Source organism: Dipodomys merriami, unplaced genomic scaffold, assembly GCF_024711535.1.
Source record: "Dipodomys merriami isolate MVZ:Mamm:240054 unplaced genomic scaffold, mDipMer1.0.p SCAF_82, whole genome shotgun sequence".
NCBI classification, from domain to species: Eukaryota; Metazoa; Chordata; class Mammalia; order Rodentia; family Heteromyidae; genus Dipodomys; species Dipodomys merriami.
Window position 1 is genome coordinate 3647907 of NW_027206424.1, and position 23966 is coordinate 3671872.

The following is a 23966-nucleotide window of genomic DNA, read 5'->3' on the forward strand; positions in this document are numbered from 1 at the left end:
GGTGTCCATGGTGTGGTGCCAGGCACCTAGTAGGAAACGTGGCAGGCAGAGGCCCAGCTGTGCGGAGCTGTGTGGGGTCAGGTGTGAAGCCAGCAGCCCCATCCCCTGGGGGCTGCGTTTTGTCCTGAAGACCTGGGTTCCCTGGTCTCCAGAGCCCTGGCACCATCCAGTGGCATGAACGGCTCACAGACGTCAGCCACACACGTGGCTCACAGTACTGAGAGCCTCACCAGGGCCAGCTCCTCCCCCAGAGCTCTTCAGTCCCCAGGGACAGGTCATGATCCCTGGGACTGGCCGTGCTCCCCAGGGACAGGCCGTGCTCCTAGGGACAGGGAGTGCTCCCCAGGGACAGGGAGTGCTCCCCAGGGACAGGGAGTGCTCCCCAGGGACAGGGAGTGCTCCCCGGGGACAGGCTGTGCTCCCCGGGGACAGGCTGTGCTCCCCAGGGTCAGGCTGTGCTCCCCAGGGACAGGCTGTGCTCCTAGGGACAGGGAGTGCTCCCCGGGGACAGGCCGTGCTCCTAGGGACAGGGAGGGCTCCCCAGGGACAGGGAGTGCTCCCCGGGGACAGGCCGTGCTCCTTGGACAAGCAGGCCAGAGGCTGACCTGTGTCCTGCTAGCACAGCAGGCCCCTGGACTCCCTGATGCCGCCCCATCATCCAGGGTGAGCCAGGAGATCATGCGTGGTGGGGTGCAGGCCAGGCCGAGGCCCTGTGTGCCGATGGACCCTGCAGGAAGAAGGGCCGGTCCACGGGCCTGTCCACGAGGCCTGCACACGCTCAGCCCCCCAGACGCCCCTTGTGCTGCCGCTGCGGAGCGCTGCGGCGTTGTGATGGTTTCTTCCTGAAGCAACACCGGTGTGGAACGCGGTAGAACGCAGTCTGCTCATCGCATCCTGGGATGCAGAACTCCAAGACCAAATCTCTGGAGGGTCCCAAGACTCCGTATTGTGCTGCCTTCTGGCAGGCCAGCGTCCTCCCCTGCGAGGGGGTGACCAGGTTTGAGGCAGCAGACGGCTGCGGCACACCACGCCTGGGCCGGGCCGCGCGGAGAGAACTGGGGCGCCGGCAGCCGGGCCCTCAGCCTCCATGCAGCGTCTCTTGGGACATGATTTTCATCTTCGGCCCTGGGAGGGGGTGGCCATGGTGCCCTGGCCAGTCCAGCCCGCCGTGGGGACAGCAAGCACATCTGGTCATCCCTGTCGATGTCTCTGTCCAGATGCAGCCCCGGCTGCTGGAATTTATAAAATAGGCCTCACAGAGTTTTGAACTTTCAGTCACAAGATTGGCGGCGCCCCATTCAGTCCGGAGGAGCCTCGGACCCCTGGGGTGAGGGCCTCGGGAAGGCGGGCTCGCGGCCGCCCTCAGCCCAGGTCCTTGCTAGGCCTGTGGCAGCACGGAGGGGCCCTGCCCTTCCGCGGCCTTTCTGTGGCTTTGGCGCCGTACTGGCCTCCATGGGAGCAGATGGTGTCCACAGCAGATGTGCTGCCGTGGATCCTTGCACCGATGGCCTGTGTCACCTTTGTCCCTTGTACAACAGCTGGGCTGGACAGCACCCAGCCCCGAGTGAGCTAGAAGAGTCAAAGGTGGTTCATGCGCCTGAGGGAGGAAGGGCCCTGGGTGGAGTCTGGCCTCCACATCCTCCGAGAGAGTCGGGGCCCCCCCAGAGGCCGGCCCACACCACCGCTGCCCCGCAGGCCTCCCCGAGACAGCCTCACAGCAAGCATCTCCACGCTCGGGCTGAGGAGAGCGGCTGCGCACTTAAGCAGGGAAAGTGGAGGGTGGCCAACTCCCAGAGCTCGGCCTGCACCAATCCCGAGGGTGAATGTTGGCACACATCACCCTGTGGCCTTTGCCTCCACCTGTGGCCCCTCCAGAGTAGAAGGCAGGTTCTACAGTGCACACCTTCTTCTCCATCCTAGATCTTGATTTCTCCTGACTTCTCTAAGTGAAGTCAAGTAGTCTCCAGAAGACTGTGCCCCACCTGACAGGCTGCCGGCCCCTTTGAATCAGAGACATGCACTCACACACGCACACACACACTCATGTATACACGCACACACACACATACATATACACATATACATATGCATGTATACACACATACATAACACCTGCTCATGTACACACATATGCACATACGTACACATGCACACACCTATACACTCATATACATGTATACACATACATACTCATGTATATACATATACATACACATGATACACACATATACACATAGTTATGTACACACACACACATACACACACAGCACCCTTTCCACTTACTCCTGGAACAGAATCTGCTAAATGCAGTGCATAAGCAATCAATACATGCACGGAGTGTTTCCCCCCTTTTTCTAAGCATCCACCTTCCTGAGAAGAGAGTTTATCTGTGGTACTGTGAGCACTGTGGCCCTGAGCCTCGCCGGTCACCCAGACGGCTGTGATGAAGATTTAGCCTCATGTTCTGAGTGTCAGGGTTGTCAGCGGAGCTGAACCATTTGACCAGAAGAAAAAAACGCACAGGGAGGTATTGATTACAGCTTCTCGGTGTCACTTGTTCACCAGGATTTAGGTATTGATGAGGCTGCGAGTGAAAACAAGCTTTTTCCCTCGTGGGCTCTGCCCAGAAGAACAAAGGCGGAGCTGGAAAAAATATGTGGCCGGTTCCAGAATCAGAGGGATTCCATTATTGATTGAAAGGCTCCTTCGTGTTATTTTTGCTGGAGACCAATCTATGGGTCTGGAAGTTTTATAGCTTTTGAGAAAGGGCCTGCGCCAGCGATGGATCCGTGGCCTGGCTCAATCTGATTTCACGGCGAGAGGACGCCGATGCACTGTGATCGCATGGGCTTTTAGGTTATTGATAGAAATCACACAGGCTTTGCGGGGGAGGGGGCCCCCTGGGGACGTCCTCTGGATTTTAGTGGAGTTCGCTGTTCTAGTGGTCAGGAACCTGCCACCAAACTCACCTGGAAGCAGAGGTTGGTTCAGAAAAGGTGCAAATGATGTTCTCTCTGTGAGCTGCTCCAGGCTGAATACAGAGGCGCAGAATACAGGTGTTGCTCTCGGGGCCAGCCATTCTGAGCCTCGGCGGGAAGCAGGGCCCACCCCCTGCGGAGGGCAGGCTTTCCCGCCTCCCCGTGGCTAGGGGCCGGGGGAGGAGGCTGGACAGGACCGTGGGCCTTGTGGCCGCAGAGCCCCGTGTACTGCATGCTGCCATCCAACCCTGGGCATGCAGATCTTTGAATCAGGAGCGTCAGCCGCAAGTCCGCACGGGCCTGTCTGGGTGCTGTGCAGGGCTGTGCCTCTGGCCTCTTTCTGGGCGCATCGGTTAGCAGAGACACCTACCCGAGTGGCGCTGCGGCTCAAAGTGGTAAAGTACTAGCCTTGAGCAAAAAAAAAAAAAAAATGATAGCTGCAGTTGGGAACTCTCTGGAATGGGGGTCAGTGGGACGCCATTTTCTGCTGCAGATGTGTTTGGTGAGATGGCCCTTCTTCCTGACTGTCCCCACACAGAGCCCTCTGACAGCCAGCTGTGGGTGGCCGCCCCATGAACCCCCCTCTCTTAAATCAGTCGGCCTGCTAGTAGTGTAAGAGCTTCAATACTCAGTAAACTCTTTAGATGAAGGGGCAGAGAGAAGACTGGGACTTGCTGGGATGGACTGACCACACACACACACACACACACACACACACACACCATACACCACACACATACACACACACACCACACACCATACACACCATACACATACACACACACACACACCACACACACACACACCATACACACACCATACACATATACACCACACACACCATACACATACACACCACACACACACACCACACACACACACCACACACACACACACCACACACACACACACCACACACACACACCACACACACCATACACACACACACACACACACCATACACATACACACCCCACACACACACACCACACACCACACACACACACCACACACACACACCATACACATACACACACACCACACACACACACACCACACACCACACACACACCATACACCACACACCACACACACCACACACACCACACACACACCATACACACCACATACACACCATACACATACACACCCCCCCCACACACACACACACCATACACATACACACCCCCCACACACACACCATACACACACACACACACACCATACACATACACCACACACACACACACCACACACATACCATACACACACACACACACCACCACACACCATACACACACACACCACACACACACACCATACACATACACACACCACACACACACACACCACACACCACACACACACACACCACACACACACACACACCACACACACACCATACACACACACACCACACACACACCATACACATACCACACACACACACCACACACACACCATACACACACACACACACCACCACACACCATACACATACACACCACACACACACACCACACACACACACACCACACACACACACCACACACACACACCACACACACCATACACACACACACACACACACCACACACACCATACACATACACACCCCACACACACACACTGCACACACACACCACACACACACACCATACACATACACACACACACCACACACACACACACACCACACACCACACACACACCATACACCACACACCACACACACCACACACACCACACACACCACATACACACCATACACATACACACCCCACACACACCATACACATACACACCCCACACACACACACCATACACACACACACACACACACCATACACATACACCACACACACACACCACACACACACCATACACACACACACACACCACCACACACCATACACACACACACCACACACACACACCATACACATACACACACCACACACACCACACACACACCACACACACACACACCACACACACACCACACACACACACCACACACACATACCATACACACACACCACACACACACACACCACACACACCACACACACACCATACACATACACACCACACACACACACCACACACCACACACACCACCACACCATACACACACACCACACACACCATACACACACCACCACACACCACACACACACACCACACACACCACACACACACACACACACACACACGCAGACCTGCTCCGGGTGGGCCGGCAGTACAAGCTTCTGGTGGGACTGGGGGAGACTGCTGCCTCTCAGACACCTCCAGTCTCCCAGAAGGTGAGAGGAAAGGAAAGCAGGCTGCAGAGGGTTCGGCTTCCCTGGGAGGAGCCAGGGGGATTAAGGCTTTGGTAACGCATCCACAGATAATTCATAACCAAAGACATGGCTGTGTTCCAATAAAACTTTATTTTAAAAACCAGAGAGTGCAACTGGCCAACTCATGGTGCCGGACGTGGCCTCCATGGGTCCCCCGTCCGTGATGCCTCTGGTTACCACATCCAAGAAGGTTCCAACCCATTCCATCCCGGTTGTGTGAAAGTTTGGACCAGAGATTACTTCTTGGAGGGAATTATTTGGAGGGGATTCCCTCCAAATCTTGCAGTAAAGAGGACTCTTTACTGGATGAGGCCCACACGCACGCTGTGATATGATGTCAGGACAGACGTCCCACCTCCAGGGACCCACGGGGGGAGCGGGGTGGGGGGGAGGCGGGAGGGGAGGGGGCCCGCAGTGGCCCACAAGCTGTGAGGTGCTGGGTGGTGGGCCCTTGGCTCTCCACACCCGGGTCATGTTGGCCTGGAGCAGAGTGACAGAGCTGCCACCTGTTTTTCAGGTCCCCATCCTCATCCCATGTCACAGAGTGATCTGCAGCAGCGGGGCCCTGGGCAACTACTCAGGCGGAGGGCGTGCGGTGAAGCAGTGGCTCCTGGCCCACGAAGGCATCCTGGCAGGCAGGCCAGGCTGAGGGAGCGGCGCGTCGGGGCCCTGGCATCCGGCCGCCCTGGCCCCACCGGCTCCCAGCGCGCCGGCCGAAATTGAGTGTGTGGCTTCGAAGTAAACATTTGAGTGACACATAAATGTAACGCGGCCTTCGAAGCAGAGCGTGTGGTGGCACCACTATATTAAAAGAGCCCGATGCATCCCGGGGGACACAGCGCGCCTGCCCTTCCTTGTTTCTACATTTTACAGCAGAATGAGTTCAGACGACCAGCCCTGCTGTGTGTCGTCGGCTCCCTTCTCCAACACACTCATTGTTCCATTTTTAATGTCCATTAAACCAGGGACGAGAGCACGGGGACAGCTGGATGAGCCTTGCCCCCCCTCAGGAAACAGGGAGCATCTGGCCCCTGCGGGCAACGGCTGCACACCCTCATCCACCCATCCATCTGTCCATCCGTCCATCCATCCTGAACTTCCCACCCCACCCCTGCAGGGGCTCATTCTCACTCTTCCCTCCCTCCTAGACAATTGCCAGGCTCGGATGATGCTACAGGTTAGGTCTCTAACATCCCACACCCCAGCTGGCTGAAGGAGAGGGGAGGGCTGAAAAAGAGGTGCCCTGTGGAGCCCCCCCCCCCCATTCTCGCCTGTGCTTTCATTACCAGAAAGGTATCCTGCACCGGCTATGGTCTGCCCTAGTGGGGTTCAAAACAAACATTTTCCCCAAAAAAAGATTTGGGATGTCGCATAGCTCTCAGGAAGTGGGTTTGGCACCTTTCTGGGCACACTCCTCCAATCCCAGCCTCTCTTGCTCACCTTAGCTTAGCGTACTCTGGGCAACAGGTGGGAGAAACATGACCCCCGTGGGGTCCAGGCGACAAGGGTCTGAGCCTCAGCCCCGCCCCCTGTCAGTCAAACCTTCAGGCCCGAGGCCAGCGGGGGGACAGCTCAGGCTCCCCAGCATGGCGACTGTAGCCAAATGCGACACTTCTGACTCAAGTCGCAGGACGCCAGCCTTGAGCGAGAACACTGAGCTCACGTCAGAAGGCAAGGCCCTGAGTTCAAGCCCCAGTCCTGATACAGAATAAAACAACCACACCCAAATGCGAACATGAAGCGTGGAGCTATGGGTTTGTGAGGAAATGAACCACCAGCTGCAGCACGAAGCTACGGGGTTTCTACCTCGCCCGGTTTTAAATTAGCATCAACTGGTTGTACAAGGAACTGTACCTTTTGACATAGCTATAAATGCGTAGGACTGAGGTACCCTGCTCAGTCTCACCCTCCCCCTCCCCCACCCCTTCACAACCTCCATTCTTCCTTTTTCGCACGTGTCTGTGCAGTAATTTGACCGTGTTCATCTCCCTCACCTCTTCCATCCCGTCCCACCTCCCGCCTGTACCCTGGTCCTGGACAGGACCTGTTTTACATTCCTGCCATTCGTTCTTTTCATGTGTGTGTGCACGCGTGTGTGTGTAACAATGCCAGAGCTTGAACTCAGGGACTGGGCACGGTCCCTCAGCTCTGTCACTTGAAGCTGGACCACTGCCACTTGAGCCACAGCTGCATTTTCCGTTTTTTTGCTAGTTAATTGGAGGTAAGAGCATGAAGACTTTTCTGTCTGGGCTGGTTTTGAGCCTGGATCTTCGGATCTCAGCCTCCTGAGTAGCTAGGATTCCAGTGTGAGCCTGAATGTGTGGATGCGCAGGGGTCCACGGCGGTATTTCACACACCTGCTATGCTCTACCTGACTCCCTCCCCCCCCACCGCCCCCTCCTGTGTACGGCCTTCAGTAAACTTCATTTTGCTATCTCGATTCACAGATTCTATATACTTCGGTATCGTCCCCCTCCAGCATCCTCTCCCCACACAGCCCCCCTGCGGTGCCCTCAGACTGCCCGCAGCAGCAACCAGGATTGTTTTCACCATGGCTTCTCTGTGGCAGCTCAGCCAGCGCAGGAGCTCCGTGGCGTGCGGTGACCCTGGGCGGCCGTGGCCGTGCCGCCTCACCGCGCGCGGCTGGGTTTGTGGGGGCGTGGCAATGCCACGTCAGCCCCAGCCGAGCACAGCTCAGGCCTTCCTCCCTCACCTACCTTTTCTGTCCCTGTACATCGGCCCAGCTAGTTCTAGATATTGTGCCCCAATATAAAGTGGCACCACTGTCCCCATGCTGCCCCCTGAGTTTGGCCGTTTTCTGGCCGGAGGGGAGGTGGGCGTCAGGGGTCAGATCACACAGATGTGCCCGGAGCCCGGCGGTGCGTCACCGCACACCGCCGCCTGCCCTCCTGCTTCTGCACATTCTCTGGCCTCTGCCGCTGAGAGTGGACAGCTCCCTCGGCCATGGCGCAGCCAGGGTGCCCGCCGCACCCGGCCGTGTGCCGTGGAGCTGATGGGGGTCCCGTGATGCTGCCTGCTGCCTTTGTCCTCAGTGAGCAGGAAGTGTATGGAGTCCTGCTCTGGGCCCTGTGGTCTCCATGCGCGCACGCCTTCCAACAGAGGGCGCTGTGTCCGCAGCGTGCGGAGGGGAGGGGAGACCCCGGCCTCCACCGGCCTCAGGAGCCTGAGGCCCACAGCAGGTGGACCTGAGCAGGTCCTGCAGCTCACCTCAGGCTCCCCTGCACCATGCATCCCGCAACCTCCGCATTTCCAACACGGGCAGGCTCTGAGGGGCTGGAACCGCAGCCGGCCAGGGCCAAGCCTCCGGGGTGGGTGGGCCCCGGGTGGCCAGGGCGCCCACCCTAAAGCCAGCTTTGTGGGGATGGAGCCACACAACCCTGTGTAGACCTTGCCCCTGAAGCCACGCAAACGCCCACGCTCCCACACGGCCGTGGAAAGGCAGAAAGAATTACACAGTATTGTCCAAATAAAAAGAAATGTCGAAGCAAGGCTATGTTCTTTGGCCTTAGCCCCAGGTCCCCTCACTGGTCGGGTCCTGTGCTGTGGTGCTTTGAACGCCGACACACAAGCCTGTGCCGTGTCAGCCGCTGCTACACTGTGGCGCACACACACACACACACACACACACACACACACACACACCTCCACTTCCATCATCTCCACTTCCAGAGGCCAGGTGACAAAGGACTCAGCCACTGTGGGTTGTCACCAGGACAGATGCCCTCGGCCGTGTCTGGAGGGGGGGAGTGTGCTGGTCTCAGGACTGCCCCAGAGGGACACATGCCACCCACTTGTGCCAGTCCAGTGACTATGTCAGTGATCAGGTGACGCAGCCTAAGTCTGGCTCTTTGCACCCACGGCGGAGGGCTGCGTCCACAGGTGTGGCTGGTACGTTGGTGGGGGGCGGGGGGGTCGGGAGGGGGCCAGAACCGTGGGGAAGGCCGGGAAGGAGCTGCAGGTATGGTGTGGCGCTGTCACGGTTGTAGAAGCCGTGGATCCCGTGGCCCACAGCAGGGGACGTGTGGCCACCTGTTGATCATAGAATCAGGGCATCTGGTCTTCACGCTGCAGAGACCGCTTCCCAGACACCCCCGGGGCCCAACCCATGCCACGGGCCAAGGAGCCTGGTGGCGCCAGCGTCTCCTCTCCCCGTCTGCCCTGGTCCCTACTGGGTCACCCAGCTCCCTGGGGGGTTCTGAGGGGCCGTGGGCATCCTATGTGGCTATGTTCAGATTGAATCCACCGCCTTCTGCCTCAGCTAGTGCGAGCATCAGCCATCTCCAGAACATTCTTCCTAGGAACCTCCACACCAAGAAGCAGGTTGCTCAGGACCCGCAGTGCATGGGATCAGCCTGGCTGGCGGGGGTTGGACGATCCCGGGGGTCAGACAATCTCACCCCGAGTCCGGTAGATTCACAGCGCTGGTCCCGGGCAGCACGGGGCCCGCCGGCCACCATCCCACCCAACAGCGGCCACCGCGCCACCTGTGACTGCGCGCCTGGCTGCCAGCGCGCACCAGCCACTCCAAACAGGCAAGAAGGCACGGCGGAACTGCTGTACGGCTGCTCATCCTTGTGCTGAGCCGGTTAGGATCCCAGAGCTGTGTGGGTCTCAAGCACCTTAGCGGAGGCTAAGGAGCCACGGGCTGGCTGCGCGTGGAGCTGGGGCGTGAGGAGTCCATTTTAAAGATTTTCCTACAAGTCCAGCAGGGACGCGATGCCGGTGCTCACAGCTGCCAGCTGGCACTCACTGGGTCTCTGGGCCCAGGAGTGCGTGTCCGTGCCGCTCTGGTGCTGGGCCTCGGGAGGGAGGTTACATTTGTTGAGCCTCCGTTGGGCGGTCTGAAATTTTCCTTTCTTGATCACAGGCATTTGGTTAAAAGTGTTCATCCCAGAAGCTGCAGTCAGCCAAGCCAGGAGGTGCGCGGAAGGAGTCCCTGCTCCTCAGGAAGCTGAGGCAGGAGGGTCGTTAGTTCAAAGTCAGTCTGGACTGTACAGCAGAGCTCCTATCTCTTTAAAGAAAAAAAAAGCTGAAGTTCACATCAATTTTACTTATCAGTTCAAAAGACACATTGCTATGGGACTCCGCGGAAGGCTCTGCCCAGCAGCGTCCGTCTGTCTGTCTGTGTTCAGCCGGGGAGAGGCAGCAGTCAAAAGCCAGGGCCAGAGCTGGAGAAACTGCAGGTCCCGCCATGTCTCGAGGTGCCCAAGGGTGGGCATCCAGAATCCTCGGGACCCCGAGGCTCCGGCTGTTGACAGATGGAGCATGTCTGGGCTCCATCACCCAGGGCTGCTCCGAGCGAGGTCTGCGGCGGGGGCGGGAGCGGACCAGGAAGTAGGAAGTGGACGGTGGGCAGTGAAGTGCAAATTGACAGCGGAGGCCGCCTGACAGCCCTCTGATTGATGAGAGGACACTCTTAACAAGCCTTTAAAGTTTCTCATTAATGTTTTCTTCACTGGGAAAAAAGCCACACAAAAAAAATCCCACATGGACAGTAATTAAGATCGATCCTGTACCGTACGGAACCAGTGTTGTTGGGAGCCTGGGAAAAAAAAAAAAAGAGCAAACCTTTCTATTAAACACTTACTTTTCCAGGCTGCCATCTTTTGGGTTGTCGGGTTGTTCTAGCAGGAGGTAAGGGGCCTGGCAGGGAACCGGGCTCACCGTGGCCTGTGGGTGCAGATGGGACTTCCAGGAGCACCGGCGCCAGAGGCCGAGGGAGGAAGACCGGAGCGAGGAGGCTGGCCGACTGCACCAGCTCCAAGCTGGACCCACAAGGTGTGCGGGAGCTGGGGCTGCACGGGGTGCGTGCTTGTACCTCACAGGCTGGCGCCCGGGGTCGGGGCGGGGAGAATGCACCCCCCAGGAAGCGGGGGGAGGGGTCCCTTGTCCCTGTGTCTCAGTGCACACACACTTGCACACATACTTCCTGTGGCACCCCGTGTCTGCTTGGATCCTAAACACAAGCAGTATGTGTGCCTCCTGATTGTGGCCCAGTTCCCCTACACACGAACATCTGGATCCCGATGGGATTTAAAAGACAAAGTTTGAAATGCACGTTGGGCAGCAGCCTTGGCGATGACTTTGAGCGTGTCATTGGAGAAAGTCACCCAGGGCGACTCTGATCACCTGCGGGGGAGAGGCAGGCTCCGGCTCCGTCGCCAGGCCAGGGATGCGATCTGAGCTGGGAGCACTCATTTATTTAAAGCTGCTGCTGCTTCGAGATGAAGAATGACACATCTAAATATTACAACACCAAGAAGTATGTAGCTGTCTGTACTTTTCCGTGCAAACATCTGACTCTTTGCCAGCAAGCAATGTGACAGGTATTCTGTAGTTTCCAGCAAATTAGTCTCAGATGTAGATGAACAGATTTTTACAAGGGGAAAAAATGGAAGCTTGTCATGTTCTGGGTCTGAGCTGCTGGGTGCCATGAATCTGGACCTGTCTGCTGCACAGTGCCTCCTCTCATACTTCTACCACCAAGAGGCTCCTGGGCTTCTCCTCCCCCCCCCGCATGGCCCCCGGCTGGCCCCCAGCCATCCCCATCAGGCAGGGCACAAGCTGTCCCACGGCTATGACCAGGTGGGCTCCAGGTCTCAGTGCACAAGAGAGAAAGGCCCATCACGGGCCTGGTCTCCAAAGAGGCCCCGCTGTTGGAGACCTCTAGTGGCATTTTTGCGGGGAGGAGTCTGAAGTGCTCAGCGGTGAAGAATTGGTGAGGGTCCTGGGACCCTCCGGCTTCATTTCTGTTGTGGATCAAAGAGAGTCTCCCGAGAAACAGGTCCACATCCAAACCCTGTGAAAGGGTCGCGAGGTGAGATGCTGGGTCTCCCCGGTGGGCCCCACAGCGGTGGCAACTGTCCGAAAGACAGATGAGCAGACCCAGGGGAGGGGAGGGGGGAGAGGCACCCGCCCTGCCTGGCTGGCCAGCCGTCCTCCCTGTCCAGTGGACACTCTGGGCATCCTGTCATTTCCGGAAGGATCAGGGAGGAGCTTCTGGCCGGCTGACCCCAGGAGCCAAGGCCACTTCTCCTGAAGGGTGGGGGATGGATCTCCCCTCTGAGTTCAAGGCAGCCGGTCATGGTGGCCTGAGGGACCGCAGCACATGCCAGGGTCGTGATCGCAGTCCTGTAGCCAGTGCTGCAGCTCCGGGGCAAGTCCATACCAGGGACACTCCAGGTTTCCACCTGAGCTTTGGAGCTCTGTGAGCCCCAGAGGTACATTATGAACCAAAAGGGTCTCCCGGAGGCCACACCCCACCTCCTGGCCTGGTTCTGTGTGGCGTGGGCGACACATCCACCCAAACCAGCCAGGGCCATTTCTAGTGATATCCAGTGGATCAAGGTTGCCATCGGTGAGGGGCTGATGCAGAATCAGAACACTGTTGGTGAGGCCAAATGGTGAGTGCCAAAGATGCCACCAGAATATGCTCTGTAGCATATTCCAGAACGTTTTCTAGATGCAGAATTTTGGTGTATCGGGTCAGGGTAGAAGTGAGTTATTTCAGGACTTTCGAGATGCTGACTTTTTTTTTTTTTGCTTTTAATTATAATTGTGCCAGATGAAAATATAAGAGGGGCCGGGCATGGTGGCTTATGCCTGTAATCCTAGCTACTCAGGAAGCTGAGATGTGAGGATTATGGTTCAAAGCCAGCCTGGGCAGGAAAGTCCATGATACTGTTATCTCCTTGAACCACCAGAAAACTGGCAGTGGTGCTGTGGCTCAAGTGGTAGAGCGCTAGCCTTGAACCAAAGAGTTGAGGGACAGCACCCAGGTCCAGAGTTCAAGCCCCATGACTAACCAGAAAGAGAGAGAGACAGACAGAGACAGAGAGAAGGAAGGGAGAGAGGGAGAGAAAGAAAGAGAAAGAGAGCGAGAAAGAGAATATAGGAGGGCCCTGGGACATGGCAGGAGTGGAGAAATGGCAGGACATCTTGACATGAGACACAGTGGTACATATTCTAGAAGGAAGCATTGTCAACCTCTGAAACAAGGAGATTGTCTCCATAAGCTATTTTTCAAAAAGGAAGAAAAGGTTGTACAGCCCACTAAGAGAAAGGCGAAGGCTCCCCGAGGTGAGCAAGCAAAGACCACCAGCCGTCGGAGCCTCTGGAAGGCGCATCCCAGGAACCAGCCGAGGCCACCGTGACGTGACGGGAAGGGTGTGAGCCAGCCCGCCCCAGACGGAGGAGGCCAGGGGGCGGCGCTGGGTGTGACGGGCGGGGGGGGGTACCCCGCTGACTCTTTGTGGACCTGGTGGAGCACAGACGCATTAAGTGCCAACCCTCCCAGGGCGGTACTCGCCTGGGCCCCCCGCCAGATGCCTGGGATCTTCCTGGGCCTGTTGCCTGTGACTGCAGCAGCGCAGTGTCCTAGGCACGCGGGGCTCTTCCCGTGGCCGCAGCCTCCCCGGTCCACACAGCAGAGCAGTTCTGCTGCTGAACGGGAACGCAGACCTTCCCCGCTGACATGGCGGTGCTCGGGGCTGGCCGCTGAGCGCAGCACTGGGGTAGTGCGGCGCGTGCCCGGTGTGACCTCACAATGCATGCCCAGTGTGACCTCGCGGCGCATGCCCGGTGTGACCTCGCAGCGCACACCCGGTGTGACCTCGCGGCGTACGCACAGTGTGACCTCATAGCGTACGCGCAGTGTGACCTCACGGTGTATGCCTGGTGTGACCTCACGGTGTATGCGTTGTGTGACCTCACAGCATACACGCAGTGTGACCTCGCGGCATACACGCAGTGTGACCTCGCAGCGCACGCCTGGTGTGACCTCACGGCGCACGCCTGGTGTGACCTCGCGGCGCACGCCCGGTGTGACCTCGCGGCGTACACCCAGTGTGACCTCGCGGCATATGTGCAGTGTGACCTCAGGGAACAGAAGTTTCCATTGCACCTTGCCTGCAAACGCCAACTCATCTCGGAACACAGAGTTGAGGAGAAGGGTTTTGGCCTGGATGTGTGTGCGCGTGTGTCTGGCTGTGTTGCATTACACTCTGGTGTCACATGACTTTCGTAAGTACAGTATTAATTTTTTTTAAAAAGAAAATAGGATCTGTCGCTTTGAAAACAAGATCTGATTCTGTTTTAGAGTCATACATATACATATATAGTGCATTATATCTACATATGGCATTATATATTATATTTGCTATGATATAATTTTTGTAAAGATCAGCTCTGGAGCAAGAAAGATACTCAGGGGTTATCTTAGCACAAGGAAATCACAAATAATTGTATTTTTGTGCTTACCTGTGTATGTTAACATTGCAGCAGAAATAGTGCTCGTGATGACAGCAGCACAGCCCTGCTGAGGTCTGAGAGTGCTCTCAGAGGACCCGTGGTTTGTGCCCCGAATTCAGGCCTTCCCTCCACACACCCTGAGGTGACCTACGGGGTGGAAAAGCCAGCAGGCCCACAGAAGTGCTGCGGTACAGCGACGTACGTCAGTGCAGACTCGGGCGGTCTCCCAGTGGGACAGGTGGATGGAGGAACCCAACCGGGAAACCAAGAGGGGCTTCGTGGAGGGTGAGAAATCAGCTACACCTGTCAGTCCTGAGTAGGACTGAGGACGCTGCAGTACAAAGATCGGAGGGTGGCATGGGCAGCCTCCAGGGGACTGGGGGGTGCGAGGGGGTGTGAGGGTGGGGGGTGCGAGGGGGTAGGAGGGGTGGGGGTGGGAGGGGGTGTGAGGGTGGGGGGTGCGAGGGGGTGGGAGGGGTGGGGGTGGGAGGGGGTGTGAGGGTGGGGGGTGCGAGGGGGTGGGAGGGTGGGGGGTGCAAGGGGGTGGGAGGGGTGAGGGTGCGAGGGGGTAGGAGGGGTGGGGGTGGGAGGGGGTGTGAGGGTGGGGGGTGCGAGGGGGTGGGAGGGGTGGAGGGTGCGAGGGGGTGGGAGGGGTGGGGGTGGGAGGGGGTGTGAGGGTGGGGGGTGCGAGGGGGTGGGAGGGGTGGAGGGTGCGAGGGGGTGGGAGGGGTGGGGGTGGGAAGGGGTGTGAGGGTGGGGGGTGCGAGGGGGTGGGAGGGGTGGGGGTGGGAGGGGGTGTGAGGGTGGGGGGTGCGAGGGGGTGGGAGGGTGGGGGGTGCAAGGGGGTGGGAGGGGTGAGGGTGCGAGGGGGTAGGAGGGGTGGGGGTGGGAGGGGGTGTGAGGGTGGGGGGTGCGAGGGGGTGGGAGGGGTGGAGGGTGCGAGGGGGTGGGAGGGGTGGGGGTGGGCGGGGGTGTGAGGGTGGGGGGTGTGAGGGGGTGGGAGGGTGGGGGGTGCGAGGGGGTGGGAGGGTGGGGGGTGCGAGGGGGTGGTAGGGGTGGGGGTGCGAGGGGGTGGGAGGGTGGGGGGTGCGAGGGGGTGGGAGGGTGGGGGGTGCGAGGGGGTGGGAGGGGTGGGGGTGCGAGGGGGTAGGAGGGGTGGGGGTGGGAGGGGGTGTGAGGGTGGGGGTTGCGAGGGGGTGGGAGGGGTGGGGGTGCAAGGGGGTAGGAGGGGTGGGGGTGGGAGGGGGTGTGAGGGTGGGGGGTGCGAGGGGGTGGGAGGGGTGGAGGGTGCGAGGGGGTGGGAGGGGTGGGGGTGGGAGGGGGTGTGAGGGTGGGGGGTGCGAGGGGGTGGGAGGGGTGGAGGGTGCGAGGGGGTGGGAGGGGTGGGGGTGGGAAGGGGTGTGAGGGTGGGGGGTGCGAGGGGGTGGGAGGGGTGGGGTGCGAGGGGTTGGAGGGATGGGGGTGCGAGGGGTGGGTTATTTCTTGGAGAAGTCTCAGAGTTTGTCCAATTAGAAGAGAAGCCACCTGTGTCTGTCTTCCGCCCGTGCCCTCCGGGTGGAGGGGACCCAGGGACCAGCGTCTGAGCCCATGCGATGGAGCCCTCCGTGCTACGCAGCCCTGCAGCCCTTGTCAGCCTACTGACCTAGAGCGAGTTCCCTCCCTGGCCACCCTCCCTCCCAGGAGCATCGGAGTCCCCTGTGACCCTGGCAGGAAGCCAACTTTGAGCAGGGCAGGGCAGGCCCACACACCTTGCACACGCACACAACACACACAACACACAACACACAACACACACACACACAAACACACACACAACACATACAACACACACACAACACACACACAACCCTCACATACAACACACACCCAACACACACACACACAACACAACACACACACAAACACACACAACACACACACAACACACAACACACACAACATGCACACAACACAAAAAACAAACACAACACACACACAACACGCACACAACACACACACAACACACACAACACACACAACACACACAACACACACAACACACACAACACGCACACAACACACACACATACACACAACACACACACATACAACACACACACAACACGCACACAACACACACACAACACACACACAACACACAAGGTTGGGATGCCCACAGGCTCTGTCACCTGCATCCCACGAAAGCAGGTGGGCGCCTGCGCAGCAGAGCTGCCTGAGCCCGCGTTAGGAAACCCAGCTTCCCCTCCTCCTGCACCCTCCATGTTTTACATAATTAGGTACGTCACTTAACGTCGTGTGTCTTGTTAGAAAAGCTACTAATCCTTAGAGCTAACAGAACTAACTAATTAGTGTAGAACATTTTGAAAATGTAAGAAACTCAGATGTGGAGTCTAATTGCAGGCCCGCCTGGTATTGCCATTTGCACGGTCCACGTGAAGGGCGGGGCTGGAGCGGAGATGGGTGGCTGGAGGCCCTGGGATCAGCCAATCAGACATCCTGAGGCCCCAGGGTGGCGGCTGGAGGAAGAAGCCAGCTCCTGGCTACCCTGGGACCTAGAGGCAGAGTTATGTAGGCCTCTGGGCAAAGGGGAGTAGCCCTTGCCCTCTGTGGCCACAGGGACAGGGCTCCAGACTCCGGGATGCCCTGACCTGGCTATGGCTACGGTGGGGGACACAGGGGCTGGCCCCCCACTTTGGCCCTGGGTGCTCTGTGCCTGGCCACAGCTACACCCTCCTCCCCTCCACCTCCTCTTTGAAATGGAGCCACAGCAAAGGAGAGAAACAAAGTCGCAGACCTGGCCGGTGGCAGACTCACCGAAGGATACATGCAGAACTTCCTTCTTACTGAGCTGTTGATAAACTGCCTGGCCTAGACCTGCACTTTGCTGCTCCCACCCCAGGGATCCGACGGCCCCCTCTGTGCCTGTCTCTCCCTCGAGGGCTGGGGGAGGAGGAGGGACTGGGCGCGTGTTCCCTGGGGCCACATGGGGACATCAGCAAACCATTCGTCTCTCTCTAGACCACAGTGACCACATTTACATATAAGATCGAGGTGAGGATTATGTCACCGCTGGACGCACAGCAGCCCCTGCTAAGAGACCCAGGTCCGGAGGGGCCACAGCAGGGGCGGTGGGGGCTGTCTGGAGAACCCCAGCCTCAGGATGTGAGCAGAGGCACAGGACCATGGGAGCCGTGGGGCCCGACAGAGCTGATCCAAACAAGCTGCCCACAAAAGAGACGCAGCCAAGAAGAACTGGGCTTGATCTATCTGTGCTGCTGTTGCTCAGATGGGACGGAAAGCCAACTGCGCACTGGTGGCTCAGGCTGCCACGCTAGCTACTCAACAAGGTGAGATCTGAGGGCAGAAATACCCGTGAGACTCACTGCCAATCACCCCCAAAATGCCACAAATGGAGCTCCGGCCCAAATGGTGGAGCTCCAGCCTTGAGTGAAAAAAGCTAAGGGATGGTGCCCTTAGCCCCAGTGCTCACACACACACACACACACACACACACACACACACACACACACACAGGGGGGACCCACTTAATCCAGCAAAGTGCTCTACCCGAGCCTCCTGGAAGCTTCCAGAAACTTTTGTCCTGCGAGGCCCCTGGGGACCATCCAGAACCTGGGCTGCGGCCTGCTCGCACGGCTGCTCCGTCTAGAACGGGGCCCTCCGGGGCCTGTGCGCGCACTCCTGGGCACATGCCGGCCGGCGGCTCCTCCTTGGTGGCCCCGCATGTGCGTCCTGGAACTCTGCCTTTCTCCAGCCTCTTCACCGATGGTTTGGTAAACAAGCTGCCTGCCAAGCTGCGGGTCAAGTATCTCCAGGGCTGGTGGCCCCCAACCTCTCTGAATCCTGCAGACCATGCACTGGCCCCCTCTCTTGGACCAGGAATGGCAGAAGAGGACAAGAGCAAGTCCAACCACACCTGTTAGGGACGCCCACCCTGCAGAGTGTACGTGTAGGAGCAAGGAGACCATGCAAGGCTTTCGTTCTGAGGTTCCAAACAAAGAAAACAGCGCTTGGGTGTAGGTGAGGCCTGGAGCTGGCGTCTGGGCACAGCCGAGGTCCAGGAGTCCCTCCTCGCCACAGCTTGGCACAGGCCAACGACCACCAGGGTGCCAGCGGTGTGGGTCAGCTGGGTCGTGTTGGTCCGTGTGAGACCGCCCGTCTCCCAGCCTCCCTGTATTTTCTATATAAATATTACAATAACATCCAAAAAGATGAATACAATTATCTTTTATAAAAAGAGAGAGAGGACAGAGTTTGGGAGCAATGCGGCCTAAACCTCTCCGAGCCGGTGAGAGACTGGCAGCTGTTTGCCGGCGATCCTGCTTTTTCCCCCTTGTGTTTCATAAGTGGTTTTTAAGCAGGCTCCCTTAAAATGTATGATTGTGAGAAAATAAACCAAGGAACAAGGGATGGTAATTTGGTGCTAGGAAGTTAATTCTGGAGACCTCCGACCCCCGAGCCGTCACGTGGCTATTGATTTTCAATAGCAGGCGGTGGCGTGCCACCCGGAGCGTGGGGCTCGTCAGATTCCAAACACTTTCTCCCTTATCAGTTGAGTCCCTGAGTACTTGAGCATTAAGACAACAAATGTCCACAGTTAACGGCGTGTCACATGGCGGTTGGGTGGACGTGCCAATTTTCTAATGAAGTCAGGTTGTTGGCAAACACACCAGTCATCATGGATTGAAGGAGTCTTCTTTTGTGTATTTCCAGCACTCTTGAGTGCTCCGAAAGATACCCGTTACATCCTCATCTGCAGGCCAAGCACCCAGGGAGGAGCCGTCCGTTCACTGCCAAGACAAAAGCAAGCCAGAGCGAGTTAAAAGCAAAACAAGGGGCCCGTTTTTCAGGAGATGTCAGAAGTATTATTTTCCAGTTGTGCTCCATAGAGGACGCACTCCAAATAAAAGAGAGGTCTCTAAAGCCCCGTCTCCTCCAGCAGGAAGAGCACCAGGGGCACGGCTCACGCTCAACTCAGCCTGCTCTCTGTGGGAAAGAATAGGCACCATTTTTCTTCATGTTGAAGGAAAAGAGTCGATGCCTTTTGTGTCTAAACTCGTATGTGGCCAGACTTCACTCAGTGGCCATGATTCCTGAATCCGCTCCGTGGGTGGAGAGCTGATCTTGGCCCCCACGTAACCCGGCCACACCCCCTCTCACGACGCCACCCTCTTCCTCCATGCCCAACCAGTAATAAATTATGGCTGCCATCTTGTATTGATTATTGAAAATGTTATGTCCATGGGAAGAAAATGCCATTGCTTTAAATATCAACATCACAAGAAATTTACAAGTTATTGTGTTTTCGGGGCAGAACCGTATGTGATAAAAATGTTTAAGCCATAGGAAAGGGGGAGTGTGGTGGGCAGAATTATGAGATAACAAGTTTGGTCCCGCTCAGGTGAGTAATTCCCAGTCAGACACACGTCTCACACTGGACGTTGCAGAGGAATGGCGAAATTTATAATGAAATTCAACAAGGAAACTGGAAAAACAGCCAAATGGGTGCAGCAAAGTGGTTAATAGGATCATTAGCCCTCTCGCTGTATTTTTTTGGACACCGCGTGCCTGTACGGCGGTGCTCCCTGGCAGATTGCGGGAACAGGCTGACAGTTAGTCGCTAGCTCAGCAGTGCTGGGTACAAACTGCCATCTTCCTGTGGATTTACAGCTGCCACTTCTGCTACTTCAATTAGTTCTATAGCACACAGATGTTGCTTAAATGTTGCTGCTAATGATACTGCAATAAGCGTAAGATTCATGCCATATTTTGAGGCACGTAAATTTCTCAAGTGGCACAATTAAAGTGGAAATATTAGGTGGCGAGAACTTGGCAGTCTCTCCGACTTGGAAGGCACACCCGCTATGCAATAATGGGTCAAAAATTCATTCAAGTTTTACTGCTGTTCCGAGTTTTAAAAGACTTTTCACAGTTGAATGCAAAGTAGTAAAAGCCAGGGTATTAGGAAATGAGAGTGCTGTTCTCCTATTCAGACATGACTTTTCATTTCAAATTGGAATCACATGCTCACTTTTCTGGATATGACCGAAGGGAAAGGGTATGGGGCTAAAGAGATTTTTGTCTTTAAGGGTAAAAGGTCCTTAGAGGGAAGTGAACTGGCTGATGGGCCAGAGGCAGAGATCGACCCTGCCTGTGAACTCGGGAAGGTTGCGGCCACCTCATGCCCAGAGATACAGCCCCAAGCAAGGCCAGAGCTGGTCCTCAAGCAGTGCTCACGATCCACCCTGTCAGCCCGCGTCCAGAACAAGGCTGAGACACACACAGCCTGCCCCCGCTACATTCCCACCATGCACACACATGCACATACAACACGCTCTCTTACACACACACTCAGACTCAGCCTGTCCTAACTGTGCATACCTGAGCATGCATGCATAGGCACAATACATACACTCAGCCCATCCCTTCTAATGCACACACTTATGCACGTATAAAACACGCTTCCTTTCTTCCTACACACGTGCACACGCACGGCCTCATGCTCCTCACATGCACACACACGCACACCCACATCTGCACACCCTGTCCTTATTCACACACACACACACACACGTGCCCGCAGGCATGTTCACAGGCTTTCTCCCACACAGGTGGAGAAGACCAGGCAAGTGCCACTTCTGGGAGCTTCTGCTAGACTTTCTCTCCCTCATTTGTCATCCCAGGCACAGTCCCCTACCTGTCACCAAATTTTGCTTCCCGTAAAAAAAAAAATCTCTCCTTCGGAGAAGAGCTTCTCCCTGACTGGTTGTCAAACATGCTTTTGATTTTCTCACATGTGGACTTAAAAGGGCCAGCTCTCTGGGCAGTGCCGCCGCCCGCCGGCCTCACTGCCCCTCCAGACCTTGTACAGGGTTATCTCCACCCGCGCCCCCACCCCATTTTAACTTATTGCTTGGAACTGTCAAGCTAATGACTGTGTCGCCCTTCATCAGAGCCACAGACTTCTGTCCTCCCACTTAGAATTCCAGACCACACCCCAGAATTCAGAGTGCACCTCTGTGCGAGGGTGCTGGGGCACAGGGATCTCTGCCTGGGTCCCTAGGGTGCAGTCCTTCCTGGGACCCCTCTACACCTGGTCAGAGGCTAGCTGCACCTGGACGTGGTGTTGTCTTGCAGATGTTCACCAAATGCTTGTTGTTCCTGTAAATGATGCATACCTCTGGGTGAGCCTTCCCCAGGCAGACTCCAGGTGATTGACAGTAACTCCCACCACATTTCTTCCATCTCTCCTCCCTCTTCAGCCCTTCCTTCTCGTCCTGCTCTTTCTCTCCTCCCCTCCCCCTTGCTCTGTCACCATCGATGCCGCTTGGATTATTTACAGCAAATCTTACAGACATCAGTATTGTCTTGTTCTAAAGTAAAAGGACAATGAGTTCCCGCTGACCCTGGCACAGAGGATCTCACTGGAGCACAATATGTATTTCACATGGGCTGTGAGAAGTCTACAAGTAATTGAGAGAGAGAGAAATGTCACCACAGCATTTCTGTTGACTCTGCACTCTGCGTAGAGGGGAGCCGGGCTGGGTGGTGGGAGCGCGTCCCTCAGAATGGAGTAGGAATGGGAACACATCTGCTCACCATTCTCACCTAGTGGAAGGTTTCGGGGCCCCAGGACAGGTCTGCAGGCAGCTTCCGGTCTGTGTAGACAACGCAGGCTGGGGCCGCTGCCACCTTGGCTCTGCCTTCCCTGCGCTTTACCGTCTTCCATAATGCTTAATGTACTGTTTGTATATGTTATCCTTGCACTATATTTTGATGTGCTCCCATATATTTTATTCATCTCTGGCTTTCTGGGAAGGCGACTCGCAATAGCACGACAGATCATTATTAGCTGTCATCAGTCAGGTGTCTACGTGGTTAGCTCCTTGCGGGATGGCCCTGATTTTAAGTGTGTCTTGGAATGCTCACACTTTGTTGAGGGATCTGGAGAGAAGTGTTCCCATAAGGAGCAGCAGGCAGCAACAGGATTGTGATCCCCAAAGGGGAACCTACTCCAGGCTCTTGAACCCTTATTGGGTTCAGAAATATAACTCAGGTAGGCATCATGGATGCTAGCTCATGAACACACACACAGCTCCCATTAGACTAGAGCTGGAGTGGACCAGAGGGCCTGGGGCCATGATGCTCCAAAAGACCTCCAGTTCTGATACTGAAGACATGAAGATGTTTGACAGACAGACGGACAGACACACAAAGTGTCCAGGACTCTGGGCAGCTGCTGTATCTGAGCTCCAGGGAGGCAAGAGGAAAGCCAGGGTTGTTTGGGAGAAATCAGGCCCCTGGGTTAGCTAGGTTGTCTCGGATGTTCCTGGGCTTGTCTGGTAACCCATGTCTGTCTGTCTGTCTGTCTGTCTGTCTGTGCTTCTGAGCATAGTGGTGCTGTTTCTGATGGAGAGGACTTGGAGGTCAAGCCAGGGGCGGGATGACAAAGACGTCCTCTCCCCCTGGTAGCAGGTATTTAGCAGATGGGAAAATATTAGCAGATGGTAAATCAGCAGATACATTTAGATCAAGATGCAAATTTAAAAGCCGCCAACCCCCAGCACTGAGTATTTACGCTGAGCCGGCTGCTGTTTGCAAGGACCTCACACAACCGCTGTAATCGCAAAGTCGTGTGAAAATCAACAAGAGAAAACCCAACACTGGAAAACAGTTTGTGACTTAGATTTCTGGTGACAAAAAAATTCCCAGAGATTTCTGTCCATTTTTGGACTTGCATCTTAAAAGAATTGCTCTATGTCCTTTTTGGGGAAGTTGCTGACATAAATTAGAACACACTGTAAGTGGGGAAAAAAGTTTCCTAAATAGCTGATGTTGAAATTCTGCTATCAAGCGATGATTCTAAAATGCAATTCCCATCCCTTCATAGTAGTTTTCAGTACTTAAAAAAGGTCCCTGATGAACAAAAGTCACGTCTGAGGCCAGGAAAACTACTCTCCTAGTAGACCACAGATTCTGGACCTGCTGCACTCATGTTTTTGCTGACCAGAAGCTGTGAGGTTAAGACTATGGCTTCTGCTTTCCAGCTGAGATGTTAAGGCTACAATTTCAAATTCACTATAACCATGGGTAGTAAAATGAGGTTGGGATCTCAATTTTTTACTACAAGTGTCCTGGCCATGTCTTGAAAATTAAACTGGAAACTGTCATAGTATCCTGGGTCTATGAAATTCTACTTGTTATTGTTTTATACATAGTGGGTTAGTTTATTACAATAGGTATCTGATTCAGCCTTTGTGGACTTGTTCTTGGGCTGGAGATGCAGCCAAGCACAGGGAACCCTTCTATCAGAGAAAATGGGAGACCAAGAAGGAAGAAAGAAGGATGGAATGCA

General features: G+C 56.1%; 1 protein-coding gene across 4 annotated transcripts in view; it reads left to right on the forward strand.

The window, feature by feature from the left end:
- The window catches only part of Mgmt (O-6-methylguanine-DNA methyltransferase), a 209943-nt gene extending 203519 nt beyond the window's left edge, over positions 1-6424 (forward strand). For all 4 annotated transcript variants that reach the window (XM_070011478.1, XM_070011479.1, XM_070011480.1 and 1 more), the window contains one exon: positions 5841-6424. In XM_070011478.1, coding sequence (XP_069867579.1) covers positions 5841-5972 — 132 coding nt within the window. In that variant the 3' untranslated portion in view covers positions 5973-6424. The remainder of the gene's footprint in view (positions 1-5840) is intronic.
- Positions 6425-23966: the final 17542 nt, after the last annotated feature.